This window comes from Ziziphus jujuba, chromosome 3, assembly GCF_031755915.1.
Source record: "Ziziphus jujuba cultivar Dongzao chromosome 3, ASM3175591v1".
Classification (NCBI taxonomy): Eukaryota; Viridiplantae; Streptophyta; class Magnoliopsida; order Rosales; family Rhamnaceae; genus Ziziphus; species Ziziphus jujuba.
This window is the reverse complement of record NC_083381.1, coordinates 27,698,931-27,721,426: the sequence shown is the minus strand read 5'-3', so window position 1 is coordinate 27,721,426 and position 22,496 is coordinate 27,698,931. Positions and strand designations below refer to the sequence as shown.

The 22,496-nt window shown below is 34.0% G+C and overlaps 4 protein-coding genes across 10 annotated transcripts; 1 reads left to right on the top strand and 3 right to left on the bottom strand.

Annotated features, from left to right (window-relative positions):
- Window positions 1-1,285: 1,285 nt before the first annotated feature.
- Window positions 1,286-5,630, bottom strand: LOC107423344 (putative late blight resistance protein homolog R1B-17). The gene is made up of 2 exons (XM_060815301.1): window positions 5,147-5,630; window positions 1,286-4,178 (listed from the first exon to the last, which is right to left on the bottom strand). The coding sequence occupies exon 2, from the start codon at window positions 3,507-3,509 to the stop codon at window positions 1,449-1,451; it is 2,061 nt and encodes a 686-aa protein (XP_060671284.1). The 5' UTR covers window positions 3,510-4,178; window positions 5,147-5,630; the 3' UTR covers window positions 1,286-1,448.
- Window positions 5,631-6,171: 541 nt separating this feature from the next.
- On the bottom strand, window positions 6,172-10,237 carry LOC107423343 (receptor-like cytosolic serine/threonine-protein kinase RBK2). Of its 4 annotated transcripts, XM_048476748.2 has the most exons (9): window positions 9,674-10,235; window positions 8,957-9,060; window positions 8,489-8,869; window positions 8,128-8,379; window positions 7,876-8,030; window positions 7,416-7,495; window positions 7,172-7,307; window positions 6,938-7,087; window positions 6,172-6,723 (listed from the first exon to the last, which is right to left on the bottom strand). In XM_048476748.2, the coding sequence occupies exons 1-9, from the start codon at window positions 9,727-9,729 to the stop codon at window positions 6,550-6,552; spliced, it is 1,488 nt and encodes a 495-aa protein (XP_048332705.1). In that variant the 5' UTR covers window positions 9,730-10,235; the 3' UTR covers window positions 6,172-6,549. The 4 variants fall into 4 exon arrangements, with proteins under 4 accessions (XP_048332705.1, XP_060671285.1, XP_060671286.1 ...); XM_060815302.1 differs by having other exon boundaries at window positions 7,172-7,495; window positions 9,674-10,237; XM_060815303.1 differs by having other exon boundaries at window positions 7,172-7,495; window positions 9,758-10,237.
- A 4,146-nt stretch (window positions 10,238-14,383) lies between these two features.
- On the bottom strand, window positions 14,384-17,748 carry LOC107423345 (uncharacterized protein At4g15545). 3 transcript variants are annotated; one of them, XM_025075973.3, is made up of 9 exons: window positions 17,454-17,748; window positions 17,196-17,264; window positions 16,795-16,851; window positions 16,581-16,650; window positions 16,121-16,216; window positions 15,738-15,959; window positions 15,044-15,086; window positions 14,776-14,854; window positions 14,384-14,679 (listed from the first exon to the last, which is right to left on the bottom strand). In XM_025075973.3, exons 1-9 carry the CDS (start codon window positions 17,664-17,666, stop codon window positions 14,587-14,589), a joined length of 942 nt encoding a protein of 313 aa, XP_024931741.2. In that variant the 5' UTR covers window positions 17,667-17,748; the 3' UTR covers window positions 14,384-14,586. The 3 variants fall into 3 exon arrangements, with proteins under 3 accessions (XP_024931741.2, XP_048334182.2, XP_048334181.2); XM_048478225.2 differs by having other exon boundaries at window positions 16,121-16,213; window positions 17,388-17,747; XM_048478224.2 differs by having other exon boundaries at window positions 17,388-17,746.
- An 824-nt stretch (window positions 17,749-18,572) lies between these two features.
- Window positions 18,573-21,967, top strand: LOC107423349 (small nuclear ribonucleoprotein SmD1a). Of its 2 annotated transcripts, XR_003056798.3 has the most exons (5): window positions 18,573-18,725; window positions 18,871-18,947; window positions 21,279-21,470; window positions 21,611-21,729; window positions 21,822-21,967. XR_003056798.3 is itself a non-coding variant. In XM_016032892.4 (4 exons), exons 1-4 carry the CDS (start codon window positions 18,712-18,714, stop codon window positions 21,652-21,654), a joined length of 327 nt encoding a protein of 108 aa, XP_015888378.2. In that variant the 5' UTR covers window positions 18,573-18,711; the 3' UTR covers window positions 21,655-21,967. The 2 variants fall into 2 exon arrangements, 1 of the variants encoding a protein (XP_015888378.2); XM_016032892.4 differs by having other exon boundaries at window positions 21,611-21,967.
- The last annotated feature ends 529 nt before the right edge of the window (window positions 21,968-22,496 follow it).

Below are 22,496 nucleotides of genomic sequence, written 5' to 3'. Positions count from 1 at the left end.
AATAAATCCTTTAAATTCGGGTCTCAACCCATGTAAAATTATTCTCCTCATTCTAGATTCTGTAATAGGAGAACTAGGATCTAACTCAGTAATTTCGCGGCTAAGAGTTTTTACCTTGTTGAAATATTTCTGGATTGTCATGTCGTGCTGTGTTGTTGACAGTAATTCACTCTCGAGAAGCTGCAACCTTGTGTCGTTCTTCCTTGAGAAGAGTCTTGCAAATGTGTCCCAGGCCTCTTTTAGCACTTCAATATCCCGTATGTACTCCAACATCTCTTCTTCAACTGTAGATTTAAGGGCAAACATTGCCTTACCAGCTTTGATATTCCACTTCTTCAAAGCCTCAGCATCCTGTGGTTACTCAACTTCACTGCCAGCTATGATCTCCCAGAGATCTTGGCCCTTCAAATATGACTTCATGCACGTTGACCACGTGCCGTAATTCTGACTGTTGAGCTTCTTAATACCTCCACCAACTTGAAGGTCTCCCATTATGGTTGCTGGAAATTCCCGCAGCATTACGTAAACTTAGTCTTGACTGCGTGACCACGAACAAGAAGCTCCCACAAAGTTGAACTTGGACCAACCACGCTCTGATACCAAAAATGTTGGAGACAGAGGACTAAAGGAGAAACCAAGAAAATTGATTTTTATTAATATAAAACAATTGGTACACTCTCACGTATAAAGAGAGCAACACACTCACTCACACAAATGAGCAACACACACTAACACACTCACACTCACTTGATTTTTGACTTACACTAGGACACAAAACACCTTTTCACACTCTTCTCACTCAAAGGACACACACTCACACTCACACATAAGCACTCTCTCTTTTTTCTATTGCTTTTGGACATGACACCTAACTCATACATCATCACCTATTTATAGAAGAGAAAGTAGGTTGTAGATACTTCTAGAAATATTTAATTATAGATATTTTTCTCACCACTTCCAAGGCACTAGTTGTTCTCCATTTTTAAAGAGAAAACAAGATAACTCTAGATTCTTCTAGGGAGCTAAGTCGGAAGAGAAAACAAGATAACTCTAGATTCTTCTAGGGAGCTAAGTCGGCATTGATATTTATCAAAAAGCACAGAAGAAAGGATAAAACTAGAAGCCTCTTGCTCGACCAAAATTCCATACCATACAATATACGATAGTATACATAATTATCACAAAGTGTAAACTATAAAAATCTTTTCACAGTCACATAAGATTTTATTTTTCTTCGTCTAGCAAGATAAACTAAATTGATTTTTTGGGCACGTAGTTATAAAATTGCAAGATGGGCATAAATTCAAAAAAAATAAGAATAAAAATAAAAAGTTCTATCATGAGTCATGGCATTTTATTGGCAATCACAAAGGTAATTGTAAATAAAACTAAAAAAAGAAAGTACCGAAAAAACAAACAGCAGGGCCGTGGGAGGTTTGTCAAAGCTAGTCGATTAGAACCTTTACTTGATTCTTCATACTCAAATTCTTGAGCCTATTCTCCAAATCTCCTGAGACACCTGACACTTTTAGAATTTGAAGAGAAGTTGAATCCCAGAGTTGATCAGGCAAATCTTTCAATGCAAAGCAATTACAGATTACTAAACGCCCAAGGTTTGGCATTGCACCTTTTTCCAGTTCCCATGTTTCAACTACCTGTAGATCTTTCATCCCAAAGAATTCAAGTTGAGGAAACTCACCTGCAAAGAATTTGAGATGGTAAAGTTTATCTGCATCTCTCAACTTCAGGACACGAAGGTTAGGAAGTTGTCCCAGTATACTGAAGTGGCTCCTAACCAAGTTGGAAAAAACGAAGGTGATCTTAGTGAGTCTTGCTGGGAAGAATTTCAAAAGGAGCTCAGATTCAGTGATAAAGTTCCGAACCTTCAAGGTTTGCAGGCATTTTAAATGTTCAAGCTTTTGTAATAATTCTGTTATCACATTTCTATCTGTTCCCATAGTTTGAAATTCTAAATAAAGTTTCCTTACATATGGAAACATGGTAAACAGTTGAGCTGTTTTCCGAGTAACTTCTAGTCTAGAAACGACTTGGAGATTCCATAGAGGCCCATCCATTTTTCTAGGAGGTTCAGGCAAACGCATTCCATCCCTCAGAATCAAACATCTTAATTGTTTCATCATCCAAATATTCTTTGGCAAAGGTGCAGAAACACATCCACCTATATGAATTGTTTCCAGATACAAAAGGTTGCATATGGAAGCTGGAATAAATTTGATCGTTTCTCCACCCTTATTACATATCCTAAAGCATCTCAAATGAATAAGCTTTCCTATTCCACTAGGAATTCCTTCGCTATACACAAACTCTATATGCAACACCCGGAGAAACTTGAAACCTTTGTAAACCCATCTCCATTGACCTGCATATAAACATCCTTCTTTGCTAAACATCAACAAAGAACGTGCATATGATGGATCACAGGTGTCTGAGGAGATGTATCGATTCATGTTGCAATTCATAATGGAAAGTCTATGAGGTTTACTCTTCATGGTCATGGATGAAAAGTTAGAATAAGAATGAACCTCAATGAACTTAGCTCGTCTGCTTTCCTTTATACAGAGATCTCGTAGGAGATCATGAATACGACATGTCTTTACACCTCCATCACTTCTCTTGCTCACCACTTGAATCAAACTTCTATCGATCAGCTGTTCCAAGTAGTGTTCTGCAACATCATCCACATCTCTGTTGCCATTTTGTTCTATGAATCCCTCGGATGACCACAGATTAATTAAGTGCCTTGCAGGGATCTCATAGTCTTCTGGAAAACCACCAACATATAAATAGCAGATTTTCAAATGTCGAGGTAAATGGTTGTAGCTTAAAGCTAGAATGTCTAAGCATCGAGTTTTATCCTCAGTGAGATACCAATTGACATTGTCAATGAATCTCGACCATGTTCGGTAAGACTTCTCCTGAGTTGCTAGGAGGCTTCCTAATACAACAATTGAAAGTGGTAACCGTTTACATTTTTCTGCAAGTTTCCTCCCAATATCTTCAAGATTGGAAGGGCAGTGTCCTCCCCGAAATACCTTCTTTTGGAAGAGTTCCCAACTTTCTTCCTCGCCAAGAAATGGCAGAAAGAAAGGAGGAGTAGTTGCGCTAGCATTTAAAGCCACTTCTTGTATACGACTAGTGATTAGGATTCTACTTCCATTCAAATCATCAGGAAAAGCAGAACATACCTCATCCCATATTTCAGATCTCCATAAATCATCCATGACAACAAGGTACCTCTCTCCCTGCAACCGATGACGAAGTATGGCCTTTAGTGCTTCGTTATTCATTTCATAAATTTCAACTGTCACTTGCATTACACAACGAATTATGCCAAGCAACCACTCGTGAGTTTTGCAATCTTCAGATCCATAAACCCATGCACGACATTGAAAGTGATTCATTACAAGGCTATTGTTATAGATTTTTCTTGCAAGTGTTGTCTTTCCCAAGCCACCCATGCCAACAATTGAAATTACATCAAGCATTTGATCTTGTGGACAGGTAAGCTGCTTTACCAATGTTGTTGCATCGCTGTTGAAGCCCACCACATCATCTTCCTCAACATTTCTCCTCCTTGTTTGAAGCGATTGCTCTGCCTCCACATCTACATAAGAAGATTCAGCTTCTCCGATGCCATACGCTTGCCGTTGATCATAAATATTTGTTATCCCTCTCTTTATGCTTGCTGTCTTACGCGCTACATTTAATATGAATAACTGAATGGATGACTTTTGCCAGTAATGTCCCTCTTCGCAGTTTTATGACAGAGGCTACATATTTGTCTATAACGTTTTGAGCCTCCAAGGCAACATCCCTTATTTGATCCACCATTTCCATCACCAAGGGATGATCACTTTGTTTCCCTTCGGAATTTCTGAGAAAGGCATTCATGATTCCGAGGTCACCTTGAAGTAACTTGACTTGATCTTTCACTCCATCAAGTAAATTTGCTTCATGTGTAAGCAGCCTCGACAAGAACTCGCAGACAACAGGAACAACAAAGTCAGCCATGTTATATGGTTTTATCTCCCTTCCTCTCCTCTCACAAAGCTTCAAAGTGTTTGCTTCTTAGCACTTCAACAAATAAGATTCTGACCAGGAACAAACGGTCGATGGAGGCTAAGCTTTGACCATCAGGATCTTTTCTCTGCAAACTGGAAAAAAGAAAAAAGAAAAAGGCTTATTCTTGACCAAACACTTTGAACATGGAGATATTTTAGGAAAGTGGAAGAGTGTAAAAAGAGGTCGAAACAGAGGACATAGATTTTTTTTTTTTTTTCTTTCTTACAATGAAATGAGGAGAGAAATTAGACAAAAGTTACATAAAAAACATAAAGCCACCTGCCGTTCAAATCAAAACCAAAATGACTTTGAATTATGTTGTAAATGTGGAACAACTTGGTCTTCCATGCTATATTATTAGTAGTGTTATCAATAAAGAAAGTTATCTAGTAAAGGTCAAAAGTAAATTTTACTAAAAATAATAGCTGCCTGATTTATACATATACATATATATATATATATATAATTTTGGTCCAGTCAGAATATTCGACCTGAAAATAGCTCTATATATATATGTATGAATGTATATATGTAGACACCTCAATGGGGTAGATTATACGCAATGAAGAGGGTGCAAGTAAAGGAAGCCAACAGCTAAGAGGCTGAGAGAGATAGAAAGTGAAAGACAGAGAAGGTAAGGCAGAGTTGTATTTTCTCTGCATTTAGTGCATTAAGGATTCGTTGGGTACGTAGTAGTATTGATATATAGTATCGTATCAGAATGTATTGAATTGGAATAGATCGTAATGAATTGCATTGAAATAAATTGTATAATGTAATAAAGTAGATCGGAATAAATTTTATTTAAATGAATTGTATAATGTAATGCATACTACATATTTTTAATTTTATTAAAACAAAATATCTAAATATCTAAATTTTATTATTATAAATATTTTTTATCCTAATCATTATTCACTATGCTTAAAAAATAAATAAATAAAAGGTCTCATCTCAACAGCCCCATTCGCCTAGTCATCCAATCTAGATCAAAAAAAAAAAAAAAAAAAAAAAAAAAGGAGGAAAATATATTATTCTTGCTAATCCAAATTTGCTTTACCTGACATTCATAAAATCCAGAAATTCATGAGAAAGGTGGAGTAAACGACTTCACAGGTTTGGCCCATTTAGGATCGGGAGAGGTGTAAATCTCCGACACCAAGCACAGTACCATTCCACTCTGAGAGTTCAAGTCTTGCTTTGTGAAGAGCACGTGAACTAGAGGCTTCAAGAAGGAAGAAAATGGCAGGATGGTGATGTGGGTTGATGGGGCGGTGATGGAGCTGATGCAAGCAGACAGTGGAATCCGAAGAAAACGTTTGCAACACTTGGGATGGAGACAGGGATGGTGGAATCGCTTACACCAGATTCATATGGCTATGGCTTTTCTCTCGTGTGTATGAGTTTTGTATTAGTTAATACAACACTTGAGATGAAGACAGAGATGGTGGAATCTTAAGCCAAAAAAAAAAAAAGGGAAAAAGAAAGGGATTGTAGAATCGTTCACACCAGCTCACACCAGCTCCGCAAGGCTCTGGCTTCATATATTATATTATAATTGGAGAAGGGAGATTTTAATATTGAACATTGAACTTAGAGATCTAATAATTTATTATCAAGATCATTATTATATAGAACTATCCAATGGGTTATCACCAGTGGTTCTATATATTATAAAAGGTTATATGCATCCGTGAAGGTATATTTATGAAAAAGATTTAAATATAGCCCATGAGGTAAATGGTTCAGGTCTTAGGGGGGGGGGGGGGGGGGGGGGGGTGTTGTTCAAGTCTAGTGGGGGATGGGGGTGCCTGGGGGCATAGCAAAAACATAACCTAAATATTTGTTTCTAAGAAGAGTAGGACTTGATTATATCAACTTGTAAACAAAGCCTGAGTGGGATTGAAAACAAACCCGTTTTCTTAAGTATTTATAAGCTTGGTCCAATAATAAAATCACTAAAAATACACCTTTAAATTCAGGATATAAATCTTGTTGGAATCAAAATTATATAACTAAGTCAAAATGAATAAATAAATTTAAAAAAAAAAAAAAAAAAAAAAAAAAAAAAAAAAAACCCAACTCTTACATCATGGAGTAGTCACCCTCTTTATCATTTCTCACTTTTGCAAAATGAAATGAGAAGAAAACTTTGCAGAAAAATAGTCATCCTCATTTTTAAGCCATTTTTGAGGACATCGTTGATCACTAAATGCAACCTAAGCATGTCTATTATCCCCTTCCTTTAACTGAATGAACTTTTTATATGTACATGTCCATGAGGTTCCCTTTACTTAATGATCTTCACCTGCATGCTTCAAAAATGTCTATAGTTGTATTTTTTCAGTCCATGATGTTGTATTTTTTCTTAGCAAAAAAAAAAAGAAAAATGACACATTAACAGAAAATTAATAAGAATCCCAAAATTGAAACTTAAATGACATCATCTATATTTGAACATCACTAGAGGGGGCCTAAGACGAACTCCAATTGTCGATCAAGATCACTCAAATATTTGGTTGAGTTGTACTCTTCTGCATGGCAAAGCTCCTCAGAATATGTCCTTTGGAGTTTAGACTTTTGGCGCTGATGTAACAATTCCAAACGGCCTTCATCACCTTCTAAAATCTGCACAACCTGCAATATATGAAAATCCAAATTAGTCTTTTAATTGTTAATTTGGACTGTTAAGTCACCATGTAAAGATAAATTGATAATGCCATAGTGCATATTTGGTTTTTAATGTTACCACATAAAAGTAGGCTGATAACAAGTTGGATCTAATGTAAATTGAAAAATTGATTTCTTCCAAAGTTTTTTCTCTTTAACATTGTAAAGATGAAAGATTTACCTCGCTCATTTGTGGTCGATGGATAGAGGATTGATTTATACACATTGAAGCTGTCATAACCACACGTTTCATCTGATCTACATCATAGGAATCTCCAAGACATGGATCTATTAGCTCCTTGAGATTATTCTTCGAAAGTAAAGGTTTTACCTGAAGCAAATTTGTTCAAGAACAGATTGCGATCAACCTAAAAGAACGAACAATAAACTGCCGCAGAAAGATGCACATACTTACCCACATCACAAGGCTTGTCTGTGATCCATCAATAGCTGGCTTACCAGTGATGACTTCTAATAGTAGTACCCCATAAGAATAGACGTCGGTTTTCTCATCTACTATGCCATGCATGAAGAACTCAGGAGGAAGGTAGCTATCATGATTTTTGGGAGGAAAAGAAGAACAGAGGTAAAGCGTTTGAAGTAACAAAATTTTCAAGGGAAAAAATATATATATATTTTTTGACTTTTGAAGTACGAACCCAAATGTGCCTTCAAATTTTGAGACAATATGGTGAGTCCATTGATCTGGTAGCCACTTTGCAAGCCCAAAATCAGATATCTGAATCCATTTTGAATTTACACAAGTAATAAAATTGTCAGCAAACTATGTTTAACCTTTCCATTGCTTAGATTATATTCAAAAGTGCAAGATTTTGTAAAATGCAAACTTAATGAATTAAAACTTTGATATTTGCTTATATTTTATCGCTGCAGCTTGTTTCAATTAAAAACAAAAGTAATGCAAACACTACCAATGTTCAAACCTCCCTTGCCAATAACTTGATAGACACAGAGGCAGCAGAAGAGGGCATGTTTTTGATAGTTCCTTTCGAGTTTAGCTTTATTTTTTTCACATAATCATCACAACAGTACTTTCTTGACAAAACAACTTCTATGGAAAACCAAAATTTTCACAAATGTAAAGGTCATACAGAGTACCTGAGGTTCAAAATCCTCTGAAAGCAATATATTAGAAGCCTTAATATCTTTGTGGATAATTCTCCTCTGGCATCCTTCATGAAGATACAGAAGGCCCTTAGCAGTACCTAAAGCAATTTTATATCTGATTCCCCAATCCAGTTTTTCCCGTGGGCCTGCATGTACACGACGAAGAAATTATTCATAATTCAGATTTGAAAACATGTGGAGGATTTTTGAAATTCAAAAGCTTAATGTGATTGGTAAACAAACCATAAAGTATGGATGATAGGCTGCCATGGGGAGACAAATGAAGAACAAGGTGCATTCCTCCTTCAACACCATATCCAATCACTTTAGCAATATTTGGATCATCAACATGGACTAATATTCCAAGCTCAGATAAGAAATCTGCAGTCATTTCTTCTTGTGTTCCCCTTGTTAGACGTTTAATTGCAGCATACTGACCATTTTCTAATTTCCCTTTGTAAACCTCAGCATAGCCTCCTTCACCAATCAAATTATCTTAAAAAACAAGACAAAAAAAAAAGGGAAATGTAAATCAGACTGTCAACATTGCAATAGTAACAAATTTACTATTCAAATTCCGAAGAAAAAGTTTTATAGGACAGACCCTTGCTGAAGTTGTCTGTTGCAACTTGGAGTTCTGAGAGTGAGAAATTCTTCCATGAGGCTTTGAAGCAGCTAAGTTCAGTATCCAAACTAGTTTTCAAGGCTGGAGAGTTCAATTGTGGAACAAGCTCTTCTCTAATCCTTTTGCTTTTTCTCCTTGTAAGTTTTGGAACATTTATTAGAGGAGGAAATGTTTGGAAAGGCATTTGGGGTCCTTTCTTCAGTATTCTAAAGAAGCCACGCCAATTTGGAGCTTTTGCATCTGTATCTGAAGTGCTGGCCTTGGGAGTGACTGGTTCGGATTCTGAATTTCTTAGATAATCCTCAGAAACTCTACGACGAGACCCGGTTAGACCCTCCTCCAAATCTAATGAACCCAAGTCTAATATGAAAGAAAACACACATTATCATTATCATTATACAATGATCCTGGAAAAAAAATAAACCAAAACAGGATAAAAGTTTATACCATGACTTGAAAAAGAGTCAGAAAACCCTGCTCTATGCCTTCTGCTTCCAACAGGAGTAGTTTCCTCATCTTGATTCTGTTTGTGAATGCTGCGAGAACCATTGCTGCCCATCAAAATCTCTGTGGTCAATAAAAGGAAAAAAGAAAAATATGACACAATCTAAAAGAGCTTTAGTAGCTTAAAAATCATAATCCAAACAAGACAGAGAATATGACCCCAGGCAAGCAAACATGTGGGGGAAATAGGAAAGGTCCAAAAAAGGGTATGGAAGAAAATATCTCAAAATAAAACCAAAACACATTATGGAAGAACCATTGAAGCGTGATCTTCTCAAGAAAGAAGATAACATTCTCAACATAAAACAAGAACAAAGAAAGCGACAATGTGAACTAAAAAATTCCATTTTTGTTATTCAGTAATGATCAAATGTAAAAACCCAAGTGGTAAAAAAAAAATAAAAAAAAGGGTAATTAAAATGAAAATTTGAAATCCAAAAATGGCTATTCCTGTGACTAACTATTAAAATGCTAGTATTCATTTTTTTTTTCCCATACAACGTCGCAAACAAATCAAGTTTTCTAGTCAACAGGAAGCAATATAATATTAACATGAGAATTTTGTGCCACATTTTAACATGCATTTAGAATGATTGTAACAGAGAGCCTAGTTTGTAGCAGAGAAATAGAAAGCTAAAGAAAGAGAGATTGAGATATTACTGAATAGAGACACGAAATCCGCCAAATGCAGAAGCTAAGAGCTGAAAAGGATTCATCCATTAAAAAGAAGCTGAATTTAATTACCATGTAGCAGTAGCAGAAGAAGAAGAAGAAGACGAAGATTGTTGAATAATTCCCATGAATTCTCAAAGTATGGTGGCCAAACACCAAAGAGGCCTCAGAAAGCCAAATGGGTAAAGCCAAGATGAAATCACAAAAGAAACACAGACACAGATAGAGTCAGAGAGACACAGAAGAAACATCCATGAAAAAGCAAAGGCTGGCATGATTTCTCTGTCTTGCTCTCTAATAAACCCAATAATTTTTCCTACAACTTAACCGAATTTTCATGCTCAAAACTCGGATTTTATTTTTTTTTATTTTTTTAACGTTTTAATCCCATTTCTTTTTCCTGAAATAAATCAAAAAATATATATTAAATTATGCAATAAGAAAAAATAAAAATTTTCTAAATTTAGCATGTTTTAAGGTTTTGTATCTATTGGGAGATTGCAATGCAAGTAAGCACGTAGCAATGAAGAATTCTTCACAGAGGACACCGGCTTCTTTTATTGTGTATTTGACACGTGGAATTGCAAACCAACCTTTTTAAACTACCGACAGAGCCACACGTCGAATTCTCTGTGGGGTCATATAAAATCTATATGGATGAGCTTTGATGGAATGGCTATCACACACCATAACACGTTGGGCCCACTACTCCAAGAACTGTGATTGTGTTTCCACCACTCACCTTCAATAACAATATATTTGTTATTATTATTTATTTTAATAATAAAATTAGATATTAATGGAAATTTTAATTGAGACTGAATAAGGCTTGTTTTTAATCTATGAGACAATTTAAGAGCTTGATTCCTTGAATAAGGTTAAAAATTTGATTTTTAGGATAAATTAATATTTTTGAAGAATTGAATTTAATAGATGACTATTTATGGTAATGGATTGAATTCAAATTTGAAATTGATATAGTTGTCTCAAATTAAGAAGAAAAAAAAGTGTAGAATTGGCTACACTTGAAAATATTTCATAGACAATAATGGAGCAAATCTTGAAACTTAATATTTTTAATTTATGTTTTAATTAAAGAGTTTTTTATTTAATTATTTTCTCCAAATTAATATGGTATCTTATTTGAAGTGGCTAATCGGATTAAACTATTAAAGAATATAAATTATTCCTCTTAATAGTTTATTTCTCATTTAAATTTTTTTATATTAATTCATTTTATTTGATGTTTGCAAAAAATACCAAACAGATTGAAAACATGAACGCTTTGTTTACGTACATTTTTTTGTTTCTGGGGGTGGTAAAACCTGCTATATATAAATTGCATGAATTAGTTTGTCTTCTATTTGATTGCTATACATTTACATATATTTCATTTCATAATGCTACGTAATAGGTCACATATTTGTGTTGAATTTAAAAGTTAAAAAAACCAATTAGGTTTTGCTCTTCTAGATTGTCACATCTGATTTCTGTTTGACCAAATTTCAAAATTTTATTTACAACTAATAGTAAAAGTGCCAGTCATAAGCTAATGAGCTACCCAATTTACAAATTTGATTAGTCCATGGTTATTCTTTTTCTTTTCTTCTCTCAATTCCAAGAAGGAACTCTTCCAATCCAAAACCAAAAATCCAGATTATTTTTATTTTTATAGCCCAAATCCCAGATCTAGAAATTTCATCAAAAATATGAAATAAAATTTGTTTTTTTTTTTTTTTTTTTTTTTTTGGTGTGTGTTCATTATGTTAGGGGGAAAAAAATTGTAGGTTGCTACTTGTTACGGTTATGGAAACAAAAACAAAAAGAACAAATAGACAGATGAAAGGAAGTAATAATTTCAGATTTTAATCAAATAACCATTTAACACATAAAGGAAAAAAAAAATAAATAAATAGAAAGATATTGAGCAAAATAAATAAATAAATAGAGAAATAATTTGTAAAAAAAAAAAAAAAAAGAGTAAACGTGTGTCATAATTTTAGTGGGCGATAGCACCAAATGACGTTGGTGCGGCCGTCACGCTCTATGTCTCTGATTATCTTTTATTTTTTCTCTGCCAAAATGATATTTATCACCAGTAAAATTTATGTGTATGTTTGATTTATGTGGATTTTGGCTAATATCATACTTACTGATCATAAAGAGGATACAATTTTTTATTTTTTTGATCCAAGTAGAGAGTATACAAAATTGTGAATATGTGTATTATACAAAGGATGACAACACTTAAATGAATAAATAACCTAAGTTTGCAGTGTTTGAAATTTAGTGATTAAGTCAATCTATGACCAGTATAATAACCAGACCAAAAACTACTCATTTCGATTAGAAGAGCTTCTAATGGATATGAACTCCCAAACTAAGCAATTTTTATGATGCCAATTTCTGTACAATTATAAACCATTTAACAAAGTTAATGTACTTAGCATTATGCTTGCACAAACCTAGGGAATTATATACTATAACCTTTTTGTAATTGGAAGAAGTTGGTAACTCTGGTGTCAAAAGTTATCTGTAATCATGCTTTAGTTCACTTTGGTTCAATTTTCCGGGTGATGTCAAGTTACATGTACATATTGTGTGCTCTTGTTGGGTGTGGATAAATAAGAAAATTTGTTTATTAAAAAGAAACATTGAATATAAATTAGACATAAGAAGAAACTAGTAAAACAACCTAAATAGGCATTAAAAAAAAACCTATAAAACAAAATTAAAAGAAACAAGGTATTTTCGTTAGGATAAAAAGAAATTAAAAGACAAGTTTTTTTAGTTAAGAATAGCCAAACTATAGAAATTAACAAAAATTTGATAGTTCTTAATTAATATATCTAAACTTTAATACAATTTTTTATTAATAATCTGCTTTAAAAATCATAAGGTCAATTTTGTTGTACATGTAATAATTATAAAGAAAATAGTATTTAAAACTTTCAAAAAACTTATAAAACAAAAGGAAATTAAGATTTACCTTGAAAAAAGAGTTATTGATAAAAGACTTATTAAAGTAATAATTATTAAAACAAGTAGGATTAAAAAAATAATTAATAAATAAAACTTAGGGTATAATCACATTATCCCATAAATTTAAAACTTTCTTTAAAAAAAAAAAAAAAAACCGAAAATAGGAGAATACCTTCAAAAAATAGTAATTGGAAAAAAAGACTTATTACATGTTGTAATTGCTAAAATAAAAAGGATTTTAGTATAAAAGACTAATGGCATTGATAGCTTGTGGATTAAATATGATTTACTTTGTGGCAATAGCCAGACGAGGAGCGAAAACTATATATAAGTAAAGCGAATATAGTAGAAAAAAGTGTAGGGAGAGAAAGTGGAGTAAGAAAATTTAAAAGTAATATGAGTCGAGATCTATAGAGAAAGTAAAAGTGTAGAGAAAGTTTAGAAGAAACAAGTGGTGAGAGACGTGTAAGATAAAGTAGAAAGAAATGTAAAAAAGAGAGAAATTAAAAAAAAGAGCGGAGCTAAAATGTAGATAGATAACAAGATGGTAAAGGGGAAAATGTAAAGAGAAGGTAGAGTAGATGAAGAGATGAAGAGAGAAGAGATAAAAATGGAGAGATGTAGAGAAAAATGAAAAATGGGTGAGAAAAGTAAATAGAGTTGAATATAAAAGAGAGAGAAAAAGTGGAGAGACAAAAAATGGGGGCAGTTTTTGATTTTTTATTTTTAGATAAAGAAGATGTACTTTGTAAATTCAATTGCAATGATTATTTCAATTCATTGGCTTACTAATTATTTCATTCACCAAAAAAAAAAAAAAAATTATTTCAATCCAATAATTTCATTATATATATCCTAGCCTTATGTTCAATTATACATGGAACTAAACAATGTTGGATTAGTTTCCATTTGTTTAGCAAATACTAAAATTGTCTCAACAAAGCAAAGGTAAAATATGTATACGAGTTTAGTTTTGATCAAATGGTTATCATATAGGACAAAGTTCAAACAAATTGATCCAAAAACTCCAAGGATGATAATGACTTTCAAGAAATCCAAGTCCGACTAAGTGGATCTAAACACCCACTATAAAATACAATACGAAGTATATTAGTTTTGGAAAAAACCTATTTTGAGGGAGGAAAAGACTAGTTTAGTTTTTGAAACCGCAGGCCAAAGGGATCTAAAGGCTACCATCATTTACTTGATCATGAACAGAATTAAATTAGGCCCACAACTCTCCTATAATGATGATGATTTTGACAAAACCAAATCCTACTGAGTTGGGTCTTGAACGCTATACTAAACTATCAATAAGTGCATTGTCAAAGAGCCAATTTAGTTTTGATCAAGCCATTGTATTTGCAATATTAGTAAACTCTAACATCAATAATAAAAGCAATTTGGTAGTTATTTGGTCTAATCCAAGTAAGACAAGAAGCGTAATTTCAATAACATATGAACCTTACATGAATTCAAATCCTCTTTCCCATTATTGCCAAATAATAGAGGATCTAAGCTCTTATCTACACGCTGCTCCTAGTAACATCATTAAGGCAATGCACTCTTTCAGATGGATAAAAACCCAATACAGAGAAAGTTTTGAACTGAAATATGGCACTTAGTTCAAACACTATTCACAAACTCTGCCATACATTGATCGCCTGCCAAGGGGATAATCTTCTATCCCATAAAAAACTCAAAAGAAAAAAGTCCTTTCCGATGATTTGACTCGCTTTTTATTAGCTATTTTTTGGTAAAAGCTTTTTGTCAGCTCTTAAATAAACAGAAAACAAGTCAAAGAATGGTTTTATAATAGCTTTAATTTCTATTTAATGTACAGAGAAAGACTTGCTAAAGAAAATAATGCCGTGGAAAGGACTATTTCACAAACTTAACTTGCATCCAACTACAAGATGTCAATGCAGACTGCGAGTTATCAACCCCTCAAAAATAGCATACAGGTCCTTGTTTTCTGGTCCAAAAATCTCATCAGCCTTTTGTAGAGTCTCCTGAAATGTATTAAAATAGAGACAGATACACAATCACAGCAAGAACTATAAAGGGAACGAAAATGAAGAGAGAGAAATGGCAGAGATATAATGTACCTCTTTTGTCTGCTTGTGGGCATTCAGTTCCTTCACATTTGCAAGAAAAGCACCAAACTGCTCATAAGACAATCGGCTCCTGATGACAACAAGAAAACAAAACACAGTAACAACTCTTTAATGTAATTAGCCAAGATATAAGATTGGAACTTATTAAGCACATAAAATGCAACAAACAAAATTTGGAATCTGGAGCCGGCAGCCAGAACATGTTTTTTAAGATTAAATGAAATAACAACGATAACAAACTATCAATAAGCGTCTTTACCTGACTTGGCGAAAAAATTCTTTTCCATCAACTCGAGTTCTTCCTGAAACGGAGAGACAAGAGTATTAGATGATATTATAAAAATTTCTACTACCAATCTAATTGTGCATCTGGGGTGCAAAGAGCTTAATGTCTATGAAACCAGCAGTTCTCAACTTCTTAAGTACTATATAATTAGACTAGTTTCCAGAAACATGGAACTTAACCAACCATACTTCAAACCCTTCCCCCTCCCCGTGCAATGGGGAGGGAGTTTGTCAGAACCATTAGGGACACACTGGATTGGCAGCTTTCATCAAACACGAGAAGTTATGCTGGCAGTATAATAACCAATAACCACTGGTATTATACTCATCAAAATTGCATTTATTTCAAATGCATAAATTGTTGGGTATGAGATAAGACTCAAAAACTATCCAAGATAAGTTTCATCAGTATAAATATCTGAGGATACTTGAATGCATGGGCAAAAACTCAACAGATGAGAGGAAAAATGATGGGCATGCATATCTTTGGGATCATTACATGTTAACCAAGAAGGGAACATAAGCTCTTTTCATCATCACTTCGATGAAATAAGAGCAGGATTCATAACCACTGACTGATCAGTGACTAAACCATCTACCTCTGACATGGAGACATATTTAAACTGTAGATTACCTTAATGAATGAGAAGATTTTACAGTTCACTAACCAGTTTGGGATGCTGTGTCAGAACTTGATATTGAAGACCTATCATCATACATGCCTCTTGATGTTGAAAATGACATTGAATGCCGTCTTGGGGACACAGGTTTCGACGTCCTTGTAGGAGAAACTGATGCAGATAGACTAGGAGGAGAACCAGGAGGAGTGAACCGAGGTGTAGTAGTCTGGGATGCTAACAGGAGACCAGGTGATATGCGAGGTCTTATGGCTGCCATTGTAACAAAATAACAAGCCAGAAAAACAATCAGTTGACATCTTAACAAGTTTTGCAGAGTTTTGTATGTTATTACAACAAATTGTTTCCTTGGCCTGTGCAATATCAGACCAGGCAACCACTGAACCATGCTCAAATATGTAAATGGCACATACAATCTGCTTCACGACCCTCTGCAAACGAATTTCCAACTGAAGTGAACTGGCTCCTCATTGATGAGGATCTCATATCTGGATATGCAGCATCATCTTCTGAAATAAAAGGAAAAGAATAAATCAACATGAATATTTCCTTCCATGAAAATGTATGAAATTCTAAACCAAAACTTGTGCCCAAATGTATATTAAATAAATCATATCACTGTGAAATTTATTAGGTTGAAATAGGAAAATAGCAGCATTCTTTTCCATATGATAAAAATGTAGTTTAAGACAAATCCCATCTAAAGTTCAAGCAGATAAATTAAACAAATAAGAAAAAAAGTGCATTCAACTCCAGGCACAAATTTAATTTTCCCTTCTGATGCACAAGAAGTCGATCCCCAATTCATACATCAATAATTTGCATTTACAAGTTGAGGCCCTATAGAATGAAGCCAATGTGAAAAAGTATTACCTCCAATCTGTGATCCAGTAGACAAACTTCCTTGGCTTTCAATCTTAGCCTCAACTTCTGGAGCACCTCCCTTTGGAAAAAGAAAGATTTAAATTCAGTAATAGCAGCAAAACCCAGATATTATTATTCATAAAAAAAATCCTGGTTTCCCATGAAACAACCAGACACATGAAGCTTATAAACAAAATGGAACTGCTTAAAAATAATTACTTACAGTATTATCTTCATCTTCTTGGAGTGATTGCATAAGTGTCTTTCTGAAAACCTCCAACTGCCATAAAAAAGCAAACATCTTTATATTTTAAAAAAATAATAATTTAAAAAAAAAAAAAAACCAATAACCAAAAAAGAAGATAAAATAAAATAAAATAAACTTTTCATGATTTGCGCATTCAATAAATTTTGAAAAGGCCGCCGTTTCCAACTCTATAAGCCATCATAGCAACAAATTCGAAACTAAAACATTGTAAAATGAATAATTAAGAAACAAAACCGATAAATTAACCTCTTAAACTATAAGAAATAGCGAAGAGATAATACATAAATTTTTTTTTTTTTTTTTAAAAAGGTGTCACTTTTCCATTTCTAAAAGCTTATTGTTTCATATTTCGGTACCTTTGCGACATCTCTGTTAAGCTTCTTAACAGTGCTAGACAACGAAGCGTTCTCTTTCAGCAAGCTCTCCTACAATGACGAAACGAAGCAATTATTTTTTTATATATATTAGAAGCTAAACGGGTTGATTATTGGGATTTTATTTTAAAAAAAGAAAAGAAAAGACCAAGGTAACAGAAATAGGGTTCGGACCCTTTCATGGTCGGCGACGGCGAGTTTATCAGTGGCGTCGGAGAGAGAGGCGTCGAGGGAATCGACCTGGTCACGAAGGTCGTCGATGAGGCGGTCTTTCTCGGCGAGCTTGGCGCGAAGGTCGGATGACTCTGATTCGAGAGCCGAGACACGCGTCGAGAGGGCAATGGATGTGATTTTGCGGGCCACATCAAGTTGGTCGAAAGGATCCGAAGGCAGTACCCTCAGTACTTCTTCGGGGAGATCGAAGTTCACACCACCCGATTCCTTCGCTAGCATCTCTCCCTACACCTACTCTCTACTCTCTTTCTTTTCTTTTCTTTTCTTTTTTTAATTAATTTATTTTATATGTAATAGTGGGTGGAAGTAGGATACTATAATATATTACCATCTGTATAATAGGGACAATGGATTTTTTGGTACTTTTATTGGGAATTAAACTAAAGTGGACAAATGGTGGATAGGCATTGGATGGATAGAGAATTGGCATGGAAGTGAGTGTTTATTTATTTATTTATTTATTTTTAATACTTGAAAACCATAATGAGGAAAACATGTGGCTTACAAAAGTTTGAAAGCATGTGGATGGATAGGGTAATAGGACATTAGACAAACATTTTGGGTTGTCTTTCTTCCTTGTTTTTGTTTTTGGGTGCTCGCAAATGGTTTGAGAGACTAAGGAGGTTTTTTGGCCTTGAATTGCATTTGTATATATCCATATTCAAAATGTCGTTGATTTTGTGTTAACAAAATTCATGTAATGGTGTTTTTGGATTTAGGACCCTAATGACAAAATGGGAAGTCCCAGTGCATTTGATGAAAAGCATATGCGAATTCCAAAATCTATAAATTCATCAATTTTCTATATTTAATAATTTTCTATATTTAATAATTTTCTAACATCAAATTATATATATATATATATATTTACGTATTTTTGCAATGATCAAATTATATAACTTAGATTTTATGTTCCAAATACTATATATTAATAAATTTAATTAAGCATTGGACTGGTATAGATTAGAAGTTCGTAGGTTTGGTCCAAGCCCAACCATTAAAATTTACTCCAAAAAGCCCATATAAAAGACAGGCAGTCAAGTATTAGGCCCAAATAACAGCGGGAAGAGGGCTAAACCCAGTAAGAAACGGACCCGGCCCAAACAAAATAAATACGGTCCTGAATTAGAAGAAGGAAAAACCCTCACTCTCCCCCTCGATCTCCCGCTTTCTCTTTTGCTTTGGTCGTAGCCCTAACTCTGTCTCTGTCTCTGTGTGTGTGTGTGTGTGTGTGTCTCTCTCTCTCTCTCTCTCTCGCGCCACAATGAAGCTCGTCAGGTTAGTCTTCCATTTTCTCTTTCCTCTTATAATTCATTTCAAATTTTTTTCTGATTAAGTTATTTTACATCGTTTTTCGTTATTATTATTATTATTTTTTTTTTCGGCTGTTTTGTGTGGAAATTGAAACTGCTAAATAATCCAGGTTTTTGATGAAGTTGAACAACGAGACTGTGTCGATTGAACTCAAAAACGGCACCGTTGTACATGGAACTATAACAGGTTTTTCTTTCTTTCCTGCAAGTTTTATCATTTATGATATATATATATATATATATATATTTTTTTTTTGTTTTTCTGTAGTTTGGGTTTTGTTAAACCCTAGTGTGCTTTGACCAGTAATAAAGTGTTTCTATTTTTTTTTCCTAGCTGAGATATAAAGAAATATAGCGTGAAGAGGTAGTGACCTTTTGTTTGGCCTTGAACTGAAAAACTATTTTTTATGATTTTTAAAAATAAAAAAGTGGTAAACAAATGTTGTTTTCAGAACCAAAACTCTTAGGGTTGTTTCCAATTTTCAGAACCATGCCAATTGCTCCCCTTAGAGTTGGGGGCCTCTTACCTATAATATTTCTATCATGCCCATTACTGAAAACATATTAATGTTTGCTTTTATCCTGTGAAACTGGGAAGAACCTTTTACTTTAAAATTCTTTCAATTGGTTTCTCTTTCTGGTCAATTTATCACCATGTTCTAGTTCATAAATGATGGTTTTTATTGTTATTTTTACTTTTATCATTTTTGTTGAGAGAATTGATAACTGTATCCTTTTTTGCTGATCTCCATAGAAAATTGTAATCTTCTAGTTTGCTTAGTTGCTTTGCAGCCTAGATTTGCCTTGTATTTCACTTATCTTGAAAACCCTGTACAAGAACCCATCCATTTTCTTATTTCTTATCAGTAGAAAAGAAAGTTTAGCTTCCAATTGATTGTTTGCTATCTTTTTACACAGCAGATGTACACTTTTACTGCATGATGATAGGTGATACATTTGTATAGCTCGGTTGTAACACAAACTCAAAATGGGAATCTTCTAGCATGCTTAGTTGCTTTATATTCTAGATTGAGCTTGTATTGCACTTATCTTTTCAACCCTGTACAGGACCCGTCCATTTGCTTTATTCTTATCAGTTGAAAAGGAAGTTCGGGTTCCAATTAATTGTTTGTTATATATACATAAGCACATGCACACTTTGACTACATGATAGGAGATACATTTGTATAGCTTAGTTGTACACACTCAAGGCATTTACATGCATTTGTATAGCTCAGTAGTAGCACACACTCAAATTGGAATCTTCTAGTTTGCTTGGTTGCTTTAAATTCTATATTTAGCTTGTATTGCACTTCTCTTTTGAACCCTGTACAGGCACCCATCCATTATCTTTATTCTTGTCAATAGAAAAGGAAGTTCAGCTTCCAATTGATTGTTGGCCATCTATATGCATAGCACATTTACACTTTGACAACATGACAGCAGATGCATTTGTATAGCTCAGTTGTACACACACTTATTGCATTGATAGCACATAGAGCAGCCACTAGGATATGTAAAATATATGCAGTAATGAAACACGATATGGTTCCTTATTTTTACTGTTGGGACTCAGATACTTCTTGACTTCTGAGAGTCATGGTTATTAAAAGGTTCATATGTATATGTACACTGTAATTTTAAGGGTGGTTTCTAAGCTCTAGATATGTAGCTATATCTGTATTTTGGAGAATGGTCTTAATATTCTTTGTCATACAACTTATACAACATACACAGTGCCTTTAAATTTGGAGGAGATAACTGTCAATAAAATTTTATCCTTGCATGATTAAAACAGAGAAAAAAGTATTTTAACATTATTTGAAATACTTCGACTTTCTTCTTTAGTGAAAAGCCTGATAAAATTTTGATGTGTTGAGTTGTTGAGATTGGGGTCTCTAGTTTCACTTTAATTTCCATCTATGAATTCCATTTCTCAGCCTAGTTAAGGATCTCCAAGTTCCCCATTTTCCTCCTGATTACTAATTCCTTATTAATGCAGAGCCATTTACATTTTAGCAGATTTTTTTTCACGTGATAATTTACCTTTATGATAATATAATAGTTTATGTAATTGAGAGACAACTGCCTGCTCTGCTGATGATAAGGAATAGCTGCCTTGTTTGTTTTGCATGAAAGATATGTTTTGTGTTCCATTGTGTTTGACTGTTTTCTAAATAAAAAAGTTTAAAATTCTGCTAAATGGTGTCTATTTATCTTTTAAAATCCATTTAGGGTTGATTTGTTTGAATTCATTCACAGATTAGAACTTGTTGAAACCATTGTATTCTTGCTCTATGTAAGTCCATTGATTAGCTTGCAGTTTCTGATGGTAGTTTTCATATTTATTGCAAGTCTGTTTTTCGCTGACATTAGGAAGACTTTCATGTTATTGTTACACATTTTTAGAGCCAAGGATTTGCATGAGTGTATTGAATACAGAATGACCAACTTTTGACTTCCTTGTGCCCTTGGAAACTACTGTATTCTTACTGGGAGATATACTGGTATGTTACAGGCGTGGACATCAGTATGAACACACATCTGAAGACGGTTAAACTTACACTGAAGGGGAAAAATCCAGTGACTCTTGATCATCTCAGTGTTAGGGGGAACAACATTCGCTACTACATCCTCCCTGACAGCTTGAATCTTGAGACTCTACTGGTGGAAGAGACACCCAGGGTCAAGCCCAAGAAGCCAACTGCTGGTATTGCAGACTTGTTGTTTGGATTTAATTTTTGTGATATCTCTCAGTCTCTGTCTCTCTCTCTCTCTCTCCAATTCAAAATGTGTTACCTCGTGTAGTAGTACTCTCATTAATCTTTCAAAATGCTTTTTCTATGTCAGGGAGGCCTGTGGGACGGGGTCGAGGACGTGGCCGTGGCCGTTAGATGTGTTGTACCTGGTTCAATTTTTGTGGCACATTGGTTTTGTCAAAACACCTTTGTTGTATGAAGAACTTATCGGTAATCTTGGAGATATTGAGTGGTATTGCTATTTCCTTTTAACTAGTTGTCTATTCCCAGTTATTTTGACACCTTCATTTCGCGCCTTTTAGGTCTTACATTTGGTTGTTTGTCCAACCAGATCTAGCTCTCTCCATAGTTTGGGGGCAACGCATTGTCCAACAGCTACTATTTCCAAAGTATCTCTTCTGTTACTATTTTAGTGATAATATAGTTTATCTTATACATTGATGGTAAAGCTCTAGTGATAATCATCCCAATTAGAATCTCCGTGGTTGATGTACTTTTTCTTTGACCTGATTCAGTGCATGTACTTGGTATGCTGTGTAGTTGATTTACTTTTTCCCTGACCTGATGTACTGCATGAAGTAGGTATGCTTTGTGAGTAAGATTTTTCACCTGGTGGGGCTGATAATACATTATCCTCTACGCTTTCAGTATTTTTCTGATTCCAAATTTCCAAAAATGGTTATACATGGTGAATCTTTAAAACAAAGTGGGGGGAATGAAGAAAGAAAGAAAGAAAGATTGCCAAGTGAACTCTCTCTCTCTCTCTCTCTCTTTGTATTTATTTTTGTAAATGCTCGGATTAATTATTTTTTTGTTTTTTGTTTTTTTTTGTTTGGGGGGCTGAACGGATTAGTTAATTCATTATTTTGTTTGGTAATTAGTATTTCAATGTCTAAACTCAGTTATATGATTGTTATTGTTATGTGCTTATCCAAAGGGTGACTTTATTGATTTGTAAAATGTTATTTAGCTAGAAG

What these genes read in the sequence shown, in the direction of transcription:
- LOC107423344 (XM_060815301.1), bottom strand. Translation starts at nt 3,509, where the DNA reads ATGCTTGATGTAATTTCAATTGTTGGCATGGGTGGCTTGGGAAAGACA.
- LOC107423349 (XM_016032892.4), top strand. An exon ending in TGTACATGGAACTATAACAG is followed by an intron (nt 18,948 to 21,278) that starts GTTTTTCTTTCT and finishes GGTATGTTACAG; the next exon opens with GCGTGGACATCAGTATGAAC. An exon ending in GCCCAAGAAGCCAACTGCTG is followed by an intron (nt 21,471 to 21,610) that starts GTATTGCAGACT and finishes TTTCTATGTCAG; the next exon opens with GGAGGCCTGTGGGACGGGGT.
- LOC107423343 (XM_060815302.1), bottom strand. Translation starts at nt 9,729, where the DNA reads ATGAATCCTTTTCAGCTCTTAGCTTCTGCATTTGGCGGATTTCGTGTC. An exon ending in TGACTCTTTTTCAAGTCATG is followed by an intron (nt 8,870 to 8,956) that starts GTATAAACTTTT and finishes CTTTCATATTAG; the next exon opens with ACTTGGGTTCATTAGATTTG. An exon ending in ATCGACCACAAATGAGCGAG is followed by an intron (nt 6,724 to 6,937) that starts GTAAATCTTTCA and finishes CATATATTGCAG; the next exon opens with GTTGTGCAGATTTTAGAAGG.
- LOC107423345 (XM_048478224.2), bottom strand. Translation starts at nt 17,666, where the DNA reads ATGCTAGCGAAGGAATCGGGTGGTGTGAACTTCGATCTCCCCGAAGAA. An exon ending in TGACACAGCATCCCAAACTG is followed by an intron (nt 15,087 to 15,737) that starts GTTAGTGAACTG and finishes TCTCCGTTTCAG; the next exon opens with GAAGAACTCGAGTTGATGGA. An exon ending in CCCACAAGCAGACAAAAGAG is followed by an intron (nt 14,680 to 14,775) that starts GTACATTATATC and finishes AATACATTTCAG; the next exon opens with GAGACTCTACAAAAGGCTGA.